Raw genomic sequence first — 21,358 nt, 5'->3', positions numbered from 1 at the left:
TCCATTGCCCTAAGATCCTCAAATTCCCTCCCTGGAATCTCCTCCTCAAACCCAGATCTTGGATTCTTTACTCTGGAGACCTCAAAACCTACATGTTGGGGTCCATTCTCACTCTGAGACCCAAAAATCCAAAGCTCAGGGGGCTCCCCATGCAAATACTCTAAACTCTTCAGTTCTGGAATCTATGTCTCCCAAGTCTGCAGCCCTGGAGTGGCCTCCCCTGAGGGGCAGCACATTGTGTCTTAGGACCCTCTCCCTGTTAATCTTCTTGGGGTCCCATCCTACTGCCTTGCTGGCTGTGCCTCAAGTTCATTGGGGAGCCCAGAAGGGTGTAGCTGGAGGTACAATTACATAATCAGAATCAAAGTCCGCCCTACCTTTCCAAGTGGTATAAAAGCAAACCACCCTAACCAGCACCATCTAACCATCACTCTCAGAGCCACCATGCTGGCCTCAGGGCTCCTTCTGGTGGCTTTGCTCACCTGCCTGACGGTAATGGTCTTGATGTCTGCCTGGAGGCAGAGGAAGCTTTCGGGAAAGCTCCCTCCAGGACCCACCCCATTGCCCTTCATCGGAAACTACCTGCAGCTGAACACAGAGCAGATGTACAACTCTCTCATGAAGGTGTCACGAGGCAGGGGATGGTGGATGGGGGTGGGGGTGGGGGGCAGCCTAATTGAGCTGGGACATTGTGGCAGGGGGTGGGCAAGGTTGGATGGGAGTCTTAGGAAAGTGGAGTTTTGCTGGTGGGGCAGCAGAGTCCTAGGCAGGAAAGAGCCGACCCTGGGATGTCCGGCCCCTTGAGTGTCAGACCCTGGGGGAGATGCATGCAGTGTGTGAGGTCTGGGCTCGGGGCCAGTTCCCAGTGGGGCTGCTCCCTCTAAGCACTGCCACTTCGGTCAGATCAGCTAGCTCTATGGCCCTGTGTTCACGTTCTACCTGGGGCCGCGGCTCATCGTGGTGCTGTGTGGACATGAGGCCGTGAAGGAGGCGCTGTTGGACCAGGCTGAGGAATTCAGTGGGCGAGGAGTGCAGGCTACCTTCGACTTTTTCTTCTAAGGCTATGGTTAGTGGCTCTGGATGGGGGCATGTGGTCAGGAATACTCGATGGCCTCAGTTTCCCCACTGTTTTTCTCTTGACTCACCTTCCCACTCAAGGCTGTGGCCGAGCTCTCCCCCTGCCCGCCAGTGTCCCTGTCCCTGGTTATTGTCCCCTCTCCCTGGTCTTCTTTAACTTGACCCAGTGTGTCTGTGTCTCTACTTCCCCTGCTTCTTGGCCCCACATCCCTGTTCTCTCTCCCCTATGCCTCTTCTGTGTATCTGTGAGGAGCTCCTGCGATTTCTGCCTCAGAACTGTAGTCAGTCCACACCCCATGCCTCTATCCCTGGAAACAGTCTTTTCCTCTCTCCAGACCTTCTTCGTTCTCTCTCCCTATTTTCTTCTTTCCCCAGCTCAGTGTTAGAATCCTTCAGGATTTTTATTGCCGCCTCTAGATCTCAACAGATGTCACCTCCCTCTGGCCCTCCCCTACCTCTTTTTCTGTCTTTATGTGTCTCCAAATCTCTGTTTCTCTGGGCATCTGACTTGCCCCTCTCCTTCCTTCTTTTCTTCCAACTTGGTCTCTGTCTCTTTCAGTATTTCTCTGACTTTGAGTATCTCTCTCTGTCTCCCACAGCTACTCCCCACTCTCCCTTGCAACACCCATCCTATTTTCTCCTGCTCCTATATTCCTCTGCTCTGCTCACCTCCCTCAACCTCTGCACCCACCCCTCACCCTCACCCTACGCTCCCTCCCCAGGTGTGGCATTCAGCAATGGCGAGCGTGCCAAGCAGCTCCGGCGCTTCTCCATCACCACACTGCGGGACTTCGGTGTGGGCAAGCGCGGCATCGAGGAGCGCATCCAGGAGGAGGCGGGCTTCCTCATCGAGACCTTGCGGGGCACACAGGGTGAGCTGTGAGCCCGGGAGACTGAGGGAGCAGGAGGCGAGCATCCATGCAGATGTGTGTGCTTTCTGGAAGTCCCCTGGAAGGGGACTGACTGGACTGGGGGAAGGCGTCCAGGCTCCTGGCTCTGGGGTCTTATGCTGGGAGCCTGGCTCATCACTGTGGTCCCTTTCTCCAGTTCTCAGGTTGGCGTCAGACTGCCCAGTGGACGCTCCCCCAGATCCCTGTCTCTCCTCAACCCTATCCCATTTCCCAGGTGCCTTCATCGATCCCACCTTCTTCCTGAGCCGGACAGTGTCCAACGTCATCAGCTCCATTGTCTTTGGGGACCGCTTTGACTATGAGGACAAAGAGTTCCTGTCACTGCTGCGTATGATGCTGGGAAGCTTCCAGTTCACAGCTACACCTACGGGTCAGGTAACCCTTCCGAGTCTGGCTCTACAACACCTGACTACAACCTTTCAATGCTTTCCCACATGGAGACAGGTGCCCCAAACTTCCCATCTTGTCCCAGATAGGGTCCAAGACTTTTGGCCAATGGAACAATTACACCACAATACCCCGCTTCCAAGGACACCTGAATATCTCAACGGATGCTCCCCCCACCAAAAACCCCCAAAACCAAACCAAACCTACAAAAAAACCAGCCTGTAGCCACAATAGTTGTTATCAACACAGCCTTCCTCTCTGGGCATGTGCTCCCATCCCTGCTTACTTAATATCTAGAACCGGCTGCCTGTTAAATATTTCATCTTTCCATCTTGATATCTTTTTTTTTAATGTTTTATTTATTTCTAGTAGAGAGAGAGAGACAGCGTGAGCAGGGGAGGGTCAGAGAGAGAGGGAGTCACAGACTGAAACAGGCTCCAGGCTCTGAGCTGGCAGTCAGCACAGAGCCTGACGCGGGGCCCGAACCCACGAACCGTGAGATCATGACCTAAGTGAAAGTCGGACGCTTAACCGACTAAGCCACCAAGGCGCCCCTCCATCTTGATATCTTAACACCTGAACAAGCAACTACCTCACCTCAGCCCACGTCCTGAACACATGAACACTTAGTGCTATAAAATACAGTCTGCCAAAATCGTTTGATATTTTTACAGGTGTACCAAACCAGCCTACTGGGCTCCCTAGATTAGTGCTCCTTCAGAGCTCACTGAAATATCTGAATCTCTGGGCAGATACCCCAACCAAGAAGGCCCCGAAACATGTAAATACCTGGATAGATGGTTCCGCAAACACCCAAATAGTGTTCCTCAACCCAGCTCAGTCAAACACTTATACAAGTGCTCCCCTCCAGCCCAGTGTGAATATCTGAAACACATGAACAGGTATTTCCTCCACCTCAACACTTGCATACCTGCCACACTTTAATACCTCACTACCTGTACAGAAGTCACCGTTCCATATCCTCTAAATATTTGGATAGTTGTCTCCATCTGAACCTTCTTGATACGTAGAGATCTAAACAGGAACCCCTCCCCCAATATCAGATATAAATAGGTAAGCACCTGGACAAGAGTTTCCCAATTCAACCTTACCTGAATATCTGGATGTGTCCCAAACCATCTCACCAACATGCTGGGACAGGGGCTCTCACACTTAATTCACGTGAAAACTTAGACATCTCCTCCCATCAGCCCCATGTAAATCCTAAACATGTGGACAAGTGCCTTTAATCTAGTGTTTTCCTTACCCTGAGAAAGTTCCCTCTCCCATCCAGACCTGCCTGCTGACAGCAGTCTTTCCTGTCTTTTCCTCTCTCTCCATGCTTAGCTCTATGAGATGTTTTATTCAGTGATGAAGCACCTGCCAGGACCACAGCAACAGGCATTTAAGGAGCTGCAGGGTCTGCAGGACTTTATAGCCAAGAAGGTGGAGCAGAACCAACGGACGCTAGATCCCAACTCCCCGCGGGACTTCATCGACTCCTTCCTCATCCGCATGCACGAGGTACACCCCCACAGCCAGCACGGAGAGCTGCAGAGCCAGGTGGAGGGAAACCAGGCTGGGGTGGGGAGAGCAGAGGCTCGTTCAGACCATTCCCCTCATAACATCCTCACGATCCCAAGTATGACCGTGGCTGCTCCCTCTACTGAGCCCCTGCCCACGGGCAGGACCTGTGTGCGCCAACCATAAGAGCAAGCACTTCCGTACCATGCACTCATTGTCTCTATCCCTCTCTTTCTCAATATTCCCAACATAAGAAGGTGAAACAGGGCTGATGAGTAAAGGACAGATAGGCAGGTGGGTAAAGAGTGTTGGGAAGGGCATTTTGGGCAGAGCCAGCAGCCTGAACAAAGAGCTGGGAGAACCAAGTCCCTCCTCCCACCTCTGGTCTGGATCTAAGAGGGGGTCATCCAAAGGGAAAGACCCCAGAGGGGCCCTGAGAGCCCTGAGGGGAGTGGGCTTGGCCTGAAGCCCTGTCTCCCTGCAGGAGAAGAACAACCCCAACACAGAGTTCTACTTGAAGAACCTGGTGCTGACCACACTGAACCTCTTCTTTGCGGGCACTGAGACAGTCAGCACGACCCTGCGGTATGGCTTCCTGCTGCTCATGAAGCACCCAGATGTGGAGGGTAAGGATGCGGGGGGTGGGGTGGGGGAGGGAGGCAACAAAGTGGCGGCCACAGGCCCTCAAACTTCCTCTGAGCCCACTGCAACATCCCCACCTTTCCCAGATCCCTGAAACCTCAGACATACCCTGCTATCCAGAGACTAGGTGATATTCTACTGACGAGCACCAGCCGAGTTTCACTAGGTGTTTAAGTATGAAAATATCTGAGCTGATTGGCAAATAGCTCCCATGCTGGGTCAGATGCATATCCACTGCCTGCTCTCCAAACCATTCCCCAAACTCCTCCCTTATGCCTCCTCAGGATTCTGGCGGGACCAGGTGACCGGGACGCTGCACCAACAATGCATGTGGCCAACATCTGTTTTGAGTGGTCAAAGTCCATGTCACACATGGAGGTACATATTTGGATCGTCATCACTTCCCTGAGACCCCAGATACTTAAACACCTTCCCCTCCTCCCACAGCCAAACTCCTTGAGGAGATTGACAAGGTGATTGGCAAGAACCGTCAACCCAAGTTTGAGGACCGGGCCAAGATGCCCTACACAGAGGCGGTAATCCATGAGATCCAAAGATTTGGAGACATTATCCCCTTGTGTTTGGCTCGCAGAGTCACCAAGGACACCAAGTTTCGGGAGTTCCTCCTCCCCAAGGTACCTTCCTGTCCCACCTCGAGGGACCTCTGACCTCTTGCCTGTGACCCAGCACCCCATTCCCTTTGAAGCTTCCCAGCCCCTGTCCTACTGCCTCAAGCAAACACTTCCCCAACCACCATGTCCCTTCAACCCTCCCCTCAGAGATTCTTGAATCCCATGTCTCCCCCAAAGCTCTTTTTGTGGGGAATATGAACCCCATGCCCTCAAACGTCCTCTCTCAAGAGGTGTGAACTTCATTTCTAGACCTCCTCCCTCAAGCACATGAATCTCATCCTGCCTAGAGGGACACAAACCTGATGTCTCTCAAACCCCAGTCCCAGGGAGCATGAACCCCCATGTCCTCTCAACCTCCTGCCTTGAGAGGCATGAACTGCGGGTCCCCCACACCTTCTGTCCTAAGAGACACAGAACCTGTGCCCCTCATATTTCCCTTCTCAGGAGACATGAACCCCATATCTGCCAAGCTACCTGGCTCAGAGACCCGAATCTCATGTCCCCAGAGGACCCACACTCTCCAGCCTCCCATTCCTCATCACTTAGGGCACCCCCATTGCCCCTCCAATGTCCATGTGCTTTCAGCAACCCTCCCCCACACCACCTTACCAAATACCCGTCTCCTTCTCACCAGGGCACTGAAGTGTTCCCCATGCTGGGCTCCGTGCTGAGAGACCCCAAGTTCTTTTCCCACCCCCAAGACTTCCACCCCCAGCACTTCCTGGATGAGAAGGGCCAGTTTAAGAAGAGTGATGCTTTTGTGCCCTTCTCCATCGGTAAGAGACCCCTGTCTGCTTGCTGCTAAGCCACTGCTCCCACCAACACGGCCTCCTTCCTCCCATATCCCCTCTCTAAGCTGTAGCCTGGTGTCTGTCTCCAGCTTGGAAGTCCCTCTTACGATCTACTCTAGAGCCAACCAGCTGCAACCCCTATAACTACCAAGTCCCTGTGCCCAGGCAACAGGAAAAGGATGATTGTATCCATTTCACAGATGGGGAAAATCAAAGCCCTTAGTGAGTCAGATAGTTGTCCAAAGTCATTTAAATTAAAAAAAAATTTTTTTAAATGTTTTATTTATTTCTGACAGAGAGAGAGAGAGAGAGAGAGAGAGCGTGAGCAGGGGAGGGTCAGAGAGAAAGGGAGACACAGAATCGGAAACAGGCTCCAGGCTCTGAGCTGGCTGTCAGCACAGAGCCCGACGCAGGGCTCGAACCCACAAACAGTGTGATCATGATGTGAGCCGCAGTTGGAGGCTTAACCGACTGAGACACCCAGGCGCCCCAAAAGTCATTTAAATTCTTGAGATTCCTCGGGAGGGGGTGAGAGCCCAGCAGCCATATCTGAGTGTGTTCTTGGAGGGAAGGGGCATCTAAATTTCTCATTGTTACAGCTTGGCATAGCTCACCCCCATCTCATGTACAAGAGAAACTGACGCTCAGAGAGGGTTAGAGATGTCTCTGAAAGTCTCTCAGCAGTCGGGGGTGTGTAGTGGGGAAGGGGCAATGAGAGCAGGTCTCACCTCCAGCGCTCCCATTCTGTCTCTTCAGGAAAGCGGTACTGTTTCGGAGAAGGCCTGGCTAGAATGGAGCTCTTTCTGTTCCTCACCACCATCTTGCAGAACTTCCGCTTCAAGTCCCCTCAGCTGCCCCAAGACATTGACGTGTCCCCCAAGCTTGTTGGCTTTGCCACCATCCCACGAAATTACACCATGAGCTTCCAGCCCCGCTGAGCAAGGGCTGTGCTAGATCAGGGCTGGGGGAGGAGAAAGCAGTGGGCGGAGCAGGGGCGGGGCTATCAGGAGGGGCGCGGTTAATGGAGAGCAGGGCTAGCAGGAGGGCGGTGCCCTAGGGAAATCTGAGGGGTCAGGTGGACAGGAGAGGAAGACCAAAGGAGTGGAGAGTGTTAACGTTGCTAGAGATAGATCCTTCGGAGGTGGGATAAGAGGAAGGGAAACCTCACAGGATACTGTTAATAATAGCACCTATTATTTGTTGAATCTCTGTATCAGCTCTGCGCTAAAAACATTACACACTTACTTCATTTCATACTCACAAATCTGTGTGACAGGGAATAGTGTTCTGCCCATTTCACAAAGCTTAACTGATTCCCAAAGAAGCTACAAGAACAATTCTTTTTAATAAAAAAGGGCACTAAATATACAAAAGTCCTTTTCTGTTGTTTTTCTATGTACTTAGGAAATAAAAATTAAAAGCACAATAACACTTGTAGTCACTGAAATAAGTGAAATACTTAAGTAGAAATCTGACAATACATGCACAGAGCCTGTATGGTGAAAGCTGCAAAATACCAATAAAAGTAATAAAAAATATATAATTTTTAATATTTATATATTTTTGAGAGAGAAAGAGCATGTGAGCAGGGGAGGAACAGAGAGAGTAGGAATCACAGAATTTGAAGCAGGCTCCAGGCTCCAAGTTGTCAGCACAGAGCCTGATGTGGGGCTAGCACTTACAAATGGCGAGATTATGACCTGAGCCGTAGTCGACACTCAACCGATTGAACCACCCAGACGCCCCTAAATATATATATTTTTAAGTTTATTTATTTATTTTGAGAGAGAGAGCACATGCAAGTGGGGGAGAAGCAGAGAGAGAGGGCAGGAGAGAGAGAATCCCAAGCAGAATCCCACAAACCATGAGACTATGATCTGAGCTGAAGTCAGTCTTTTAACTAACCGCCCATGTGCCCCAGAAATCCGATATTTTTTAAATAAAGAGAAACATACTATGTTCATGGATTGGAAGATCAGTACAGTAAAGAACCCAACTCTTCCCAAATTGATGTATAAGTTTACCACAATTACTATAGAAATGACAGCAAGATTTTTTTTTGGTATGGATTTAAACATTTATTTAAAAATTTATATGGAAAGGCAAAAGAAGAGCTAAAACAATTTTAAAGAAGGAAAAAGAGTAAAAAGTCACACTTTCCTATTTGTTTCCTTGGGATTTAGCAAAAGCTCTGCTTAGAGATAAGTTTGTAACCTTACATTTTCATATTGGAGAGGAAGGAAGTCTACAAAATTAATGTGCTAAGTGCTCATCTTTAAAAGTTAGGAAAAAAGGGTACCTGGGTGACTCAGTCGGTTAGGCGTCCGACTTTGGCTCAGGTCATGATCTCGTGGTTCGTGAGTTTGAGCTCCACATCAGGCTTTCTGCTGTCAGCTCAGAGCCTGCTTTGGACCCCCTGTCCCCCCTCTCTCCCTATGCCTCCCACGTTCGTGCTTTCTTTCTCTTTCAAAAATGAATAAACATTAAAAAAATAAAATGAAAGAAAAAGAACAACACAGAACATTCAAAGATAGTGTAAGGAAGGAGACAATAAATACTAATGCAAAAATTAATGGAAAAAACTTTTAAGTTGTTATGAAGATTATGGATTCAATATCTTTGTCAACTTGGCTGTACTCTGGATTCTCTTCTTTTTATTTTGAGAAAGTGATAGATTCACAAGAAGTTGTAAAAAAATGTAGAGAAGTTCGTGTATTTCTTCAGTTTCCTCTAGGGGTAACATTTTAGGTAACTATAGGACAATATCAGAAGCCAGGAAGTTTATGTTGGTACGAACTACAGAACTTGTTCAGATTTTGCAAGTTTTACATGCATGTGTGTGTGTGTGTTTCAATGCAATTTTATCACACCTGTAGAATCAGGTAACCACCACTCATATAACAAAGGACTTAATACAGAGTATGTATTTAACTCTCAAACCTCAACATAAGAAAACAAACAACCCAATTGTTTGGGCTACATTTTGGGACATGCACTTCACTAAAAAAGATAGATGAATGACAAACATGCTCATGAATCAATGCTCAACATCATAGTCTTTAGGGAAATGCAAATTAAAACCCAATGAGATACCCCATGCACTTATTAGAATGACCAAAATAAAAAACACTAACAACACTTAGTGCTGGCAATGATGTGGAGCGACTGGAATTCTTATATTTTGCTTAAGGAAACACAAAACAGTACAGTTACTCTACATAATAATTTGCTGGTTTCTGTAAAAACTAAATGTACATTTAACTAGAGGACCCAGAATCCCATTTCCAGGTATTTCTTTTCTTTTTTTAAAAATTTTTTTAATGTTTTATTTATTTCTGAGAGAGAGAGAGAGAGAGGCAGCATGAGCAGGGGAGGGTCAGAGAGAGGGAGACACAGAATCAGAAGCAGGCTCCAGGCTCTGAGCTAGCTGTCAGCACAGAGCCTGACGCGGGGCTTGAACCCATGAACCGTGAGATCATGACCTGAGCTGAAGTTGGACACTTAGCTGACTGAGCTACCCAGGCGCCCCAGGTATTTATTTTCAAGAAATGAAAATTTATATTCAGACAAAACCTGTACATGAATACTTAGAGCAACTTTATTGATCATCTCCATAAACTGGAAACAACCCAAATGTTCTCCAGAGATGAATGGATGAACAAACTGTGTCACACCCATGAAACAAAACTACTCAGCAGTGGGGCGCCTGGGTGGCTTAGTCGGTTAAGCGTCTGACTTTCGCTTAGGTCATGACCTCGCGGTTCGTGAGTTTGAGCCCCGTATCGGGCTCTGTGCTGACTGCCAGCTCAGAGCCTGGAGCCTGTTTCAATCTGTGACTCCCTCTCTCTCTGACCCTCCCCTCCTCACGCTGTCTCTCTCTCTCCTAGAAATAAATAAAAAACATTTAAAAAAAAAACCTACTCAGCAGTAAAACTAACAACTGTTAATGCACACAACTTAGATGAATCGCAAAGGTATTGGACTAAGTGAAAGAACCCAGTGTCAAAAGGTTATATACTGTATTATTTCATTTATATGAAATCCTGGAAAAGGCAAAAATATTAATACATAGAACACATCCATGGTTGCCAGGAGGTAGAGGGGGGGTAAGGATATGAATACAAAATATAACACAAGATAACTCTTTGAGGTGTTGGAATTATTCAGTATCTTGTCTGTGGTAGTGATGATAAGTGTCTATGCATTTTTAAAACCTCATTGTAAGAAACAAGTTTTACTATGTGTAAAAATAGTATTTTTTAAAGAGTAACTAGAGGGGCGCCTGGGTGGCTTAGTCGGTTAAGCGTCCGACTTTTGCTTAGGTCATGATCTCGCGGTTCGTGGGTTTGAGCCCCGCGTCGGGCTCTGTGCTGACTGCCAGCTCAGAGCCTGGAGCCTCTTTCGGTCTGTGACTCCCTCTCTCTCTGACCCTCCCCTGCTCACGCTGTCTCTCTCTCTCCTAGAAATAAATAAAACATAAAAAAAAAATTAAAAAAAAAATAAAGAGTAACTAGGATTTTTTTAAGTGAGCCAAATCTGTAGGCAGATTATGAGAAAAAAAAAATCTTAGCTGCAGATGATCTAAAATTTCCTGTTAGCTGGAGGTCACTGGGAACAGTTGTGTGGCATTTAATAATCCTATCTGTAACGGCCTTGACCACAAAGCCTCATGAAACTGTGATACAAGAGACACCGGAAATTGAAAGGGTTTTCTCCAAAGCTCACTTCTGTAGAGCATATGGAAGCCAAAGTTAGGCTTTGGTGAAATGCCACGTTTAGTGTTTACTGAAAAAGACTTTGCCATCCAAAGGATTGAAATTTGTGCTGGAGGGAGGAGGGAAATTTTGTACTGGAAAAATGCATAATAAAACATGAAGCAAATCCAAATTGATGTCTGGACAATTTCCAAAACAATTATTCTATGCTCTTCAAAATCTCAAGAGTAAGAAAGACAAAAGCTGAGAATCTATTCTAGATTAAAGAAGACCAAAGACATTACAACTAAATATAATGTGTGGTCACAGATTGGATCCTGAAGTGGAGGAAATATTTGCGATATTAACTCTTTATCAGGCATATGGTTTGCACATATTTTCTCCCATTCTGGAGGTTGCTTTCTCATTTTGTTGATTATTTGTTTGCTGTGCAGAAACTTTTTAGTGATGTACTCCCACTTGTTTATTTTTGCTTTACAATTCAGTGAACAGATAAAGAAAATGTGATCTACAAGCACACACACACCATGCATTGTCACTCAGCCACTCTCACACCTCAATAGCAAAACAAAATAAAACAAAACAAGAACAACAAACAAACAAACAACAACAAACCATCCCCAAAACAAAAAATATCCACCAGATTAAATATTGGGCAAAAGACAAGAATGGACATTATTCAAGAAAAGACCTATAAATGGCCAACAGATATATGAAAAGGTGTTCAATATCACTAATCATAAGAGAAAGGCAAATCAAAACCACAATGAGATATTTCAGACTTGTTAGGATGGCTATCATAAAGATAGGAGATAACAAATACTGGTGATGATGCGGATTGGAACCCTTGTGCACCATCGATGTGAATGTAAATTGGCACTGCCATGATGGAAAACAGAATGGCAGCTCCTTAAAATATTAAAAATAGAAGTACTGTACAATCCAGAAATCCCACTTCTGGGTATATATAAAAAGGAAATGAAAACATTATCTCCAAGTGATATCTGCATTCTTAGGTTTGTTGCAGTATAATTAGTAGCCGAGATATGAAGACAGCCTAGATGTCCATTGACAGATGAATGGATAGAGAACCACGGCAGGGTTATTTAATAATGCTTAAGTCAAGTTTGAATTAACCTCTTCATGTGTTGAGTGGGGTACTGGATGTTTTTCCCTACAACCTTGAGGATTAGGGATTCTTGCGTTAACAGAGGCACGGGCAGCAGCAGCAGCAGAACTTCAGTCTTCAGGTGAGCAGTCCACTCTTAGGAGTGTGGACCTAGCAGGTCACCTACATTTGCTTATTTCCTCTTCTCCCCCTCTCTTTTTTTGGACGATGTGAGAGAGAGAAAGAACATATACATGTGAGCTGGGAAGAGGGGCTGAGGAGAAAGAGAGAGAGACAGAGAGAATCTTAAGCTGGCTCCACCCTCAGCAAGGAGCCTGACATGGGACTTGATCCCACAACGCTGGGATCATGACCTGAGGGGAAATCAAGAGTTGGATGCTCAACTGACTGAGCACACAAGGGCCCCTCTCCCTCTCTATTTTAGCTTCCTAGAGATGGCTCTTTCATGAGTGACCACCCAATGGATCCATACATCACAGGGTATAGTTCTTCCTTTGAGTGCTCTATATCTGGGGCCAAAGCCTGATTGAGACAAATACAGCTAATCACTTATGGGTTAGAGTCTTTCCCCTGAGTCTAGCATGAGTCACGGCTTCATTCTAAGACACACAAATAAACCCATGCCACGACGCATGGTCCATGGTCACATTAAGGAGGACCCTGTTCTCACAGGCCTGTCCCAGGATGCCAATTAGTTAGGCAGACTCCAACAACCAGAGTCCCTGAGGGTGAACTGAGCAACAACTACTAGAACTGAGACAATGGATTTCTGACATTTATGCCACTCAGGTGTGGTACTTGGGTCCCACAGCCCTAGCAGGCTAATACACCCAGCATGATTCCAGGAATGCGGACTCAGTAGGAGGCATCCAGGACTCCCACCCCCATCATCCCTTTCTGATGCAAAAGGCCCTGATAAGACTGGGGAGCAGATGGCAGTGGTGATTCAAGAAAATAAAGGACCTGGTAACTGCTGTGTGGCTCTCAGTCTTTCTCCTCTTCACCTTCTAGCCATTTCTGCATCAGCCCTGCAGCCAAGCGCTTTGTAAGAAATATCATGGGTGTGCATGTGGAGAACCTGTTGAAATCCCTGAAGAAGGTGGTAAGGAAGTCAGGGGTGAGGGAGGAGAATGTAGGCACCTGCTCTTCTCCCCCTTTCTCCAAACTGACTGTCAGTATAGCAGGGGAAGAGTAGGTGAGGGACTCAGGGGTGGGAGTTCTGGTCTCAGACAGGAGATGACAGTGCAAAAGTACAAAAGGTAGGTCGTATAGACACGGATCTTAGCCCACCTCTGCCACCGATGCTTTGCGTGGAAATTCACAGTCCAAAAAATAGACAAAATTCTTGCCTTCATGGAACTTACATTCCAGAAGACTGGGGAGTCTACATCTCTAAAGTTTCATGATTCTAAAATTGATTGTATCTAAGGGTAAATGTTTCCAGGATTTTGTCTGTTACCCAAAAAATAGTCATGATGTACTATACTGAGGGTAACCAACTTTCTCACTCACAATGTCAACTACACAGGAGACCAGAGGCCATGAGGAAGAAAGGGACAACCCCCGGGTCTCCTAATTCTGCATCTCCCAGCTCAGCCATTACGGGAGCCATGAAGAATTCCCTGTTGCCCCGACCATGAACCATGGGGATGGTCAGAACAGCTCTGGGACTTTCTCCCACTTCCCTACCCCATTATGTGCACAAAAACCTTGAGGAACCTGTTGAACAACTTAGAGGCACCAACCAGTGTCAGATGGAAAGCATGAAAAAGATGTAGAAATGTGGAAAGATGGAGACAGACACAGGGAAAAGAAGACAGAGAGAGGGAGGGAAAAAGAGAGGAAAAGAAAGGGAAAGAAGTAGAGAGGTGACCTCCCTCTCTCTCTCTCCAGTGTCTCTCTAGATCTGAGGTCTGTCTCTTTCTTGCTCTACCTCTGTCTCTGCCTCTCAATCCCTTTGTAAATGATTCACCGACAAGCTCTTTCTATCCTTTTCCCCGTTTCTCTGTCTTTCTTGATGTCTGTCTGGCTTCCTTTTTGTCTCTCTGCCTACCTCTTTCTTAATGTACTGCCTCTTTATGCCTCTGCTACTCTTTCTCTCCCTCCCATCCACCTTCCAGCCCTTTCTCTCTCCAGACTGATTGCCTGTCTTTATTCCTATTTCTTTTCCTCTCCTCATCTTCCCCTGTATCTGGGGCCTGGGGAAGACAGGTTCCAGATGGAGATGAGAGGTTCAGGGGTCCCCTGCCTAGCCACAATCTCTCTTACTTTTCCTTTCAGGGACTGTCTGCCACATGCCTTCACCATGGACATTTTGAGTATAGCCATCTTACTTCTGCCTCTGTCTCTTATCTATTTCTGACCCTCAGCTCAAGGTGCAAGAACTAACGTCCCCCATGGCCCAGACCCCTCCCAATCCTGGGAAAACTGCTGCACCTTGGCTTCCAAAACATGCTGATGTCCCTCAGAGAGGTGCAGGGCCCCTCAGCTTGGGGAGGGGGAATAAGGGAGCCAAATGTGAGCTTGGTCTTCCTGCCAGTAGCTGACTAAGGAGTATGGCTCCGTTTACACCTTGTATCTGGGATCCAGGTCACTGGTGGCCCTCAGGGGGTACCAAGCTATGAAGGAGGACCTTGTGGACCATGATAAGGACTTCATTGACCAGAATGACTTCCTCTTGTTTCCCAAGTTCAGCAAGGAAAATGGTAAGCCTGTTCCTCCTCTCTTCCATCCCAGAAAACACTTTCCTTACTATTGGAGCATGAAAGAGGGAGAGAGTTCTCCCATGTTGGTGTCCCTCAGGGTCATTGATCTTGCTAGTGACATCAGATGACGTGGAATCCGCAGAGTCCATGACTTGGGATAAAGTTGTCCAAACTTAACCTTCCTCAAATACAACACTGATCTTAAATTGTACTTTGTTCCAATTCCCCTTTCCGTTCTCATCCCAGTCTTTATGTTAACATCAACCTCATTACCAATTTCCATCTCAACTGCCAGGTCAGATTATCCAGAGTGGTTCTGATGGTGTATCTAAACCTCAACTCAACCCCCGTTATAAATTTCTATAATCAGGGGGGCCTGGGTGGCTCATTCAGTTAAGCTGCCAACTCTTGATTTCAGCTCAGGTCATGCTCTCATGGTTCATCAGTTTGAGCCCTGCATTGGACTCTGCACTGACAGTGTGGACCCTGCTTGGATTCTCTTTCTCTCTCTCTCTCTCTCTCTGCCCCTCCTTGCCTCTCTTTCTGTCTCAAAATAAATAAATAAAGTTAAAAAAAATTTTGGGGGGGTGCCTAGGTGACTCAGTTGGTTAAGCATCCGAATTTGGCTCTGGTCATGATCTCACAGTTCATGGGTTTGAGTCCCGTGTCAGGCTCTGTGCTGACAGCTCAGAGCCTGGAGCCTGCTTTGGATTCTGTGTCTCCCTCTCTCTCTGTCCCTTCGCCACTCACGCTCTGTCTCTCTCTACCTCAAAAATAAATAAGCATTAAAAAAATAAATTTCTGTAATCAATCCCATCCCAATCCTATTAGTCAAAATGAATGCATTATTTTCTCCCAACTTCTAGCTCCATCTTTTATCCCAAATACTATCCAATTTGGCCATTATCCAATATGTATTCTCCATCTAAATTCTATAAACCCAATCACCAAATCCAACACATCATGTAACAACCCAACCTGAGACCAAACAAAAATTTAGCTTTAACGCCGATATACTAAACCCATCCCTATACCCCAATCTCATTTAAAAAAGTGAAAAACTAACAGGGAGGATGAAATCAGCTTGGCCTCAATAAGAAATCTAGCCCTGTCATTAATCAGGCTGGAATGATAAACACAGGGAAAGCCAGCTACAAATTTAGCAGAAAGTACTGTTCCTTTCAACATCATGGCAAGAGTTGTAAAATTCCAGAAAGGCTCCCTCTTTTGAATGACTACTGATTTTTTTTTTTCAAAACTAATGATCCCCTTGTGCTATTCTAATCTCAAAAGTGACAACCCAGATTTTCTGACTATTCTATGGATCAACCTGGGTACAATATAGGGAGGAACAACCACATAAGGTCATAAATACAAAAAAGTAGGGGACATCAGGAATCATTTTGAAGATGGCTACTCATGACTCCTTCCCTTTTATGGCTGAGTAATATTCCATTGTATGTATTTATCACATTTTCTTTATCCAATCATCTGTCTGTGGAGATTTAGATTGTCTCTCTATTTATTTAAAAGTGATTTGATTTCTTTCTTCAGTAGTTTGTAGCTTTCAGCATACAAGTTCTGTGCATGTGTTGCTAGATTTGTACATATTTCATTTTTTTGAGTGACTACAAATAATATTGTGTTTTTAATTTTGATTTCCTAGGATTCATTGCTAACATACAGAAAACATCAATAGGGACGCCTGAGTGGCTTGGTCCAGAAGTGTCTGACTTTCCCTCAGGTCATGATCTCACAGTGTGTGAGTTTGAAACCCAAGTTGGGCTCTGTGCTGACAGCTAGGAGCCTGAAGCCTGTTTCAGATTCTGTCTCCCTCTCTCTCTGCCCCTCCCCCATTGTGCTCTGTCCATCTCTGTCTCAAATATAAATAAACATTAAAAATTTTTTAAAAAGTAAACAAAAATAACAAAAGACTTGAGTATGTTTAGTGACAGGGAAAAGTCATTTATTAGGAGAGTTTTTGTCGTTGTCATAGATTCCTTGGGAATCAATTAAGTTTTGTCATCTGTAAAATAGGCATGAACACTGTTCTCTGCTACATAGGATTGTGGGCATCAGGTGAGGTGAACATGCTAAAGCTTTTAACAAGGAGGTGACTCAGAATATTTGCTCAATAAATAATTTCCTTTCCTCTCATCCTTTTCTGAAGGAGCTATTTCTACCAAGGAGAACACACAGGGCCCATACGTTTCTCTTCTTGTATCCATCATGCCCCTCTCTCATTTCCTAAGTCACCTCCCTCTTGCTAGCCCCGCCCTCCACTAACCTCGCCCCTCCTGATAGCCCCGCCCCTGCTCCTCCCACTGCTTTGCACAGCCTTTGCTCAGCGGGGCTGGAAGCTCATGGTGTAATTTCGAGGGATGGTGGCTAAGCCCACAAGCTTGGGGGACACGTCAATGTCTTGGGGCAGCTGAGGGGACTTGAAGCGGAAGTTCTGCAAGATGGTGGTGAGGAACAGAAAGAGCTCCATTCTAGCCAGGCCTTCTCCGAAACAGTACCGCTTTCCTGAAGAGACAGAATGGGAGCGCTGGAGGTGAGACCTGCTCTCATTGCCCCTTCCCCACTACACACCCCCGACTGCTGAGAGACTTTCAGAGACATCTCTAACCCTCTCTGAGCGTCAGTTTCTCTTGTACATGAGATGGGGGTGAGCTATGCCAAGCTGTAACAATGAGAAATTTAGATGCCCCTTCCCTCCAAGAACACACTCAGATATGGCTGCTGGGCTCTCATCTCATCCCGAGGAATCTCAAGAATGTAAATGACTTTGGACAACTATCTGACTCACTAAGGGCTTTGATTTTCCCCATCTGTGAAATGGATACAATCATCCTTTTCCTGTTGCCTGGGCACAGGGACTTGGTAGTTATAGGGGTTGCAGCTGGTTGGCTCTAGAGTAGATCGTAAGAGGGACTTCCAAGCTGGAGACAGACACCAGGCTACAGCTTAGAGAGGGGATATGGGAGGAAGGAGGCCGTGTTGGTGGGAGCAGTGGCTTAGCAGCAAGCAGACAGGGGTCTCTTACCGATGGAGAAGGGCACAAAAGCATCACTCTTCTTAAACTGGCCCTTCTCATCCAGGAAGTGCTGGGGGTGGAAGTCTTGGGGGTGGGAAAAGAACTTGGGGTCTCTCAGCACGGAGCCCAGCATGGGGAACACTTCAGTGCCCTGGTGAGAAGGAGACGGGTATTTGGTAAGGTGGTGTGGGGGAGGGTTGCTGAAAGCACATGGACATTGGAGGGGCAATGGGGGTGCCCTAAGTGATGAGGAATGGGAGGCTGGAGAGTGTGGGTCCTCTGGGGACATGAGATTCGGGTCTCTGAGCCAGGTAGCTTGGCAGATATGGGGTTCATGTCTCCTGAGAAGGGAAATATGAGGGGCACAGGTTCTGTGTCTCTTAGGACAGAAGGTGTGGGGGACCCGCAGTTCATGCCTCTCAAGGCAGGAGGTTGAGAGGACATGGGGGTTCATGCTCCCTGGGACTGGGGTTTGAGAGACATCAGGTTTGTGTCCCTCTAGGCAGGATGAGATTCATGTGCTTGAGGGAGGAGGTCTAGAAATGAAGTTCACACCTCTTGAGAGAGGACGTTTGAGGGCATGGGGTTCATATTCCCCACAAAAAGAGCTTTGGGGGAGACATGGGATTCAAGAATCTCTGAGGGGAGGGTTGAAGGGACATGGTGGTTGGGGAAGTGTTTGCTTGAGGCAGTAGGACAGGGGCTGGGAAGCTTCAAAGGGAATGGGGTGCTGGGTCACAGGCAAGAGGTCAGAGGTCCCTCGAGGTGGGACAGGAAGGTACCTTGGGGAGGAGGAACTCCCGAAACTTGGTGTCCTTGGTGACTCTGCGTGCCATTCTCATGGGGATTATGTCTCCAAATCTTTGGATCTCTTGGATTACCGCCTCTGTGTAGGGCATCTTGGCCCGGTCCTCAAACTTGGGTTGACGGTTCTTGCCAATCACCTTGTCAATCTCCTCATGGAGTTTGGCTGTGGGAGGAGGGGAAGGTGTTTAAGTATCTGGGGTCTCAGGGAAGTGATGACGATCCAAATATGTACCTCCATGTGTGACATGGACTTTGACCACTCATAACAGATGTTGGCCACATGCATTGTTGGTGCAGCGTCCCGGTCACCTGGTCCCGCCAGTATCCTGAGGAGGCATAAGGGAGGAGTTTGGGGAATGGTTTGGAGAGCAGGCAGTGGATATGCATCTGACCCAGCATGGGAGCTATTTGCCAATCAGCTCAGATATTTTCATACTTAAACACCTAGTGAAACTCGGCTGGTGCTCGTCAGTAGAATATCACCTAGTCTCTGGATAGCAGGGTATGTCTGAGGTTTCAGGGATCTGGGAAAGGTGGGGATGTTGCAGTGGGCTCAGAGGAAGTTTGAGGGCCTGTGGCCGCCACTTTGTTGCCTCCCTCCCCCACCCCACCCCCCGCATCCTTACCCTCCACATCTGGGTGCTTCATGAGCAGCAGGAAGCCATACCGCAGGGTCGTGCTGACTGTCTCAGTGCCCGCAAAGAAGAGGTTCAGTGTGGTCAGCACCAGGTTCTTCAGGTGGAACTCTGTGTTGGGGTTGTTCTTCTCCTGCAGGGAGACAGGGCTTCAGGCCAAGCCCACTCCCCTCAGGGCTCTCAGGGCCCCTCTGGGGTCTTTCCCTTTGGATGTCCCCCTCTTAGATCCTGACCAGAGGTGGGAGGAGGGACTTGGTTCTCCCAGCTCTTTGTTCAGGCTGCTGGCTCTGCCCAAAATGCCCTTCCCAACACTCTTTACCCACCTGCTTATCTGTCCTTTACTCATCAGCCCTGTTAGCAATTTTTTTTTATGGTGGGAATATTGAGAAGGAGACGGATAGAAAGATGGACAGTGAGTGAGAAAGAGGGACAGAGATAGCAGGATAGAGTGATGCCAAGTGGGTGAAAGAGAGAGAGACTGACTTTTGGAGACACAGACACAGAATTTGAAACAACTGCATCCTGTTCCTTCACTAAAAGTCTTGAAGCTTACTATGGAGGACATCCTCCCGTGATGCTCTGGTCTCCACCATCAGATTCCACAGAACCCCACATCCTTTCTTCACAGAAGAGAGACTGACATCCAGATGGGGGCAGAGACCCTCCAATGGCACGTCGTGAAGCCAGGTCTTTGTGTGATAACCAGGGAGTGAGCACCAGCTTTAGAGTCCGAGAGACCAGAGTTGGAGCTAGGGTCTCCTCTTTCTTCATGTGTAGCCTCAGGTAGACCACTTACTCTCTCTGGGCCTCAGTTTCCCCATTTATCAACTTGGGGTCATAACTGAGCCTTCTCCAGGAGCTGTTGTGAGTGCTCAGTAGTGAAAAGCACTTAACTAATGCCTGGTGTATGGTCGTGTACAAAAGTGCTTACTATTATGGTTGGCACACGCAGGTCCTGCCCGTGGGCAGGGGCTCAGTAGAGGGAGCAGCCATGGTCATACTTGGGATCGTGAGGATGTTATGAGGGGAATGGTTTGAACGAGCCTCTGCTCTCCCCATCCCAGCCTGGTTTCCCTCCGCCTGGCTCTGCAGCTCTCCGCGCTGGCTGTGGGGGTGTACCTCGTGCATGCGGATGAGGAAGGAGTCGATGAAGTCCCGCGGGGAGTTGGGATCTAGCGTCCATTGGTTCTGCTCCACCTTCTTGGCTATAAAGTCCTGCAGACCTTTCAGATCCTTGAGTGCCTGTTGCTGTGGGCCTGGCAGGCATTTCATCATTGATGGGAACATTTCACAGAGCTGGGAATGGGAAGAGAAGAAGGGATGCGAAAGACAGCTGTCAGCAGGCAGGTCTTGATGGAAGAGGGACCTTTCTCAGGGCAAGGAAGACACTGGGTTAAAGACACCTGTCCAGGTGTTTAGGATTTATATGGGGCTTGATGGGGAGGAAATATCTAAGTTTTCACATGACTTAAGTGTGAGGGCTCCTTTCCCAGAATGTAAGTGAGATAGATTGGGACACATTACCAGGTTTCAGGTATTGAGGTGAGGCTGGATTAGAGAACACGTGTAGGTGTTCAGATAGTCAGGTTGGGTTCGATTGGGAGACACATGTCTAGGTGTTTAGGCATTCCTGTGGCCTCACAATTTTGAGGTAATTGTCCATATATTTAGGGGATCTGAATTGAGGGGACTTCTGTCTAGGTGTTCCAGTATTAAGGGGTGCTGGCGTGCAGGTGTTAAAGCGGAGGACACACCTGTTCATGTTTTTCAGATATTCACATGAGCCAATAGGGGTGCATTTGTAGGTGTTTGATTGAGCTGGGTTGGGGGACACTTATCAGGGTTTGGGGGACAGTCCATCTAGGTGTTTGCACATTTAGAGGATCATTGTTGGGACCTGTCCTGATGTTCAGATATTTAACGGGGCTTGGGAGGTGGCACTTACTAGCTATTCTAGTGGGGCAGGGTGGGACACTTGGGTAAATATCAAATGATTTTGATGGGCTGGATTTTATAGCACCTGGTGTTCAGGTATTCAGGAGGTGGGCTGAGGTGACTACTTGTTCAGGTGTTAAGATATTCATGGAAAGATGGAATATTTTAACAGGGAGCAACTGTTAGATATTAAGTTAAGTAGGGATGGGAACACCTGCCCGGGGAAGAGAGAGCTGGTTTGAGGGTGTGTTTCTTGTCTGCAGGCTCGGGCTTTCTCCTTCTCCTTCTCCCCCTTCTGCTTCCCCATCCCCTTCTTCCTCCTTTCTCCTCTCTCTTCTTCTCCTCCTCCTCTTCCTCCCCACCCCCTCCTCCTCTTCCTGGCCCTCCCCTTTTCTTCTTCTTCTTCTTCTTCTTCTTCTTCTTCTTCTTCT

The 21,358-nt window shown here is 47.5% G+C and overlaps 2 protein-coding genes across 2 annotated transcripts in view; one reads left to right on the top strand and one right to left on the bottom strand.

Annotated features, from left to right (window-relative positions):
• Positions 1–438: 438 nt before the first annotated feature.
• Positions 439–7,331, top strand: LOC120239758 (cytochrome P450 2A13-like). Its single transcript, XM_039244245.1, is given in 9 exon segments — positions 439–624; positions 904–1,066; positions 1,800–1,949; positions 2,203–2,363; positions 3,723–3,899; positions 4,384–4,525; positions 4,989–5,176; positions 5,808–5,949; positions 6,721–7,331. Coding segments are annotated over 9 exon segments (1,485 nt in total). The 5' UTR covers positions 439–444; the 3' UTR covers positions 6,903–7,331.
• Positions 7,332–16,467: 9,136 nt separating this feature from the next.
• LOC120241873 (cytochrome P450 2A13-like) overlaps positions 16,468–21,358 on the bottom strand; it is a 6,969-nt gene continuing 2,078 nt past the window's right edge. The window contains 5 exon segments of the mRNA XM_039247257.1: positions 16,468–17,039; positions 17,560–17,701; positions 18,333–18,520; positions 18,984–19,125; positions 20,112–20,325. Coding sequence (XP_039103188.1) covers positions 16,858–17,039; positions 17,560–17,701; positions 18,333–18,520; positions 18,984–19,125; positions 20,112–20,325 — 868 coding nt within the window. The 3' untranslated portion in view covers positions 16,468–16,857.

Source organism: Hyaena hyaena, unplaced genomic scaffold (genome assembly GCF_003009895.1).
Source record: "Hyaena hyaena isolate Hyena2069 unplaced genomic scaffold, ASM300989v1 scaffold_9, whole genome shotgun sequence".
Lineage (NCBI taxonomy): Eukaryota > Metazoa > Chordata > Mammalia > Carnivora > Hyaenidae > Hyaena > Hyaena hyaena.
This window is presented reverse-complemented; position numbering and strand designations above follow the sequence as displayed.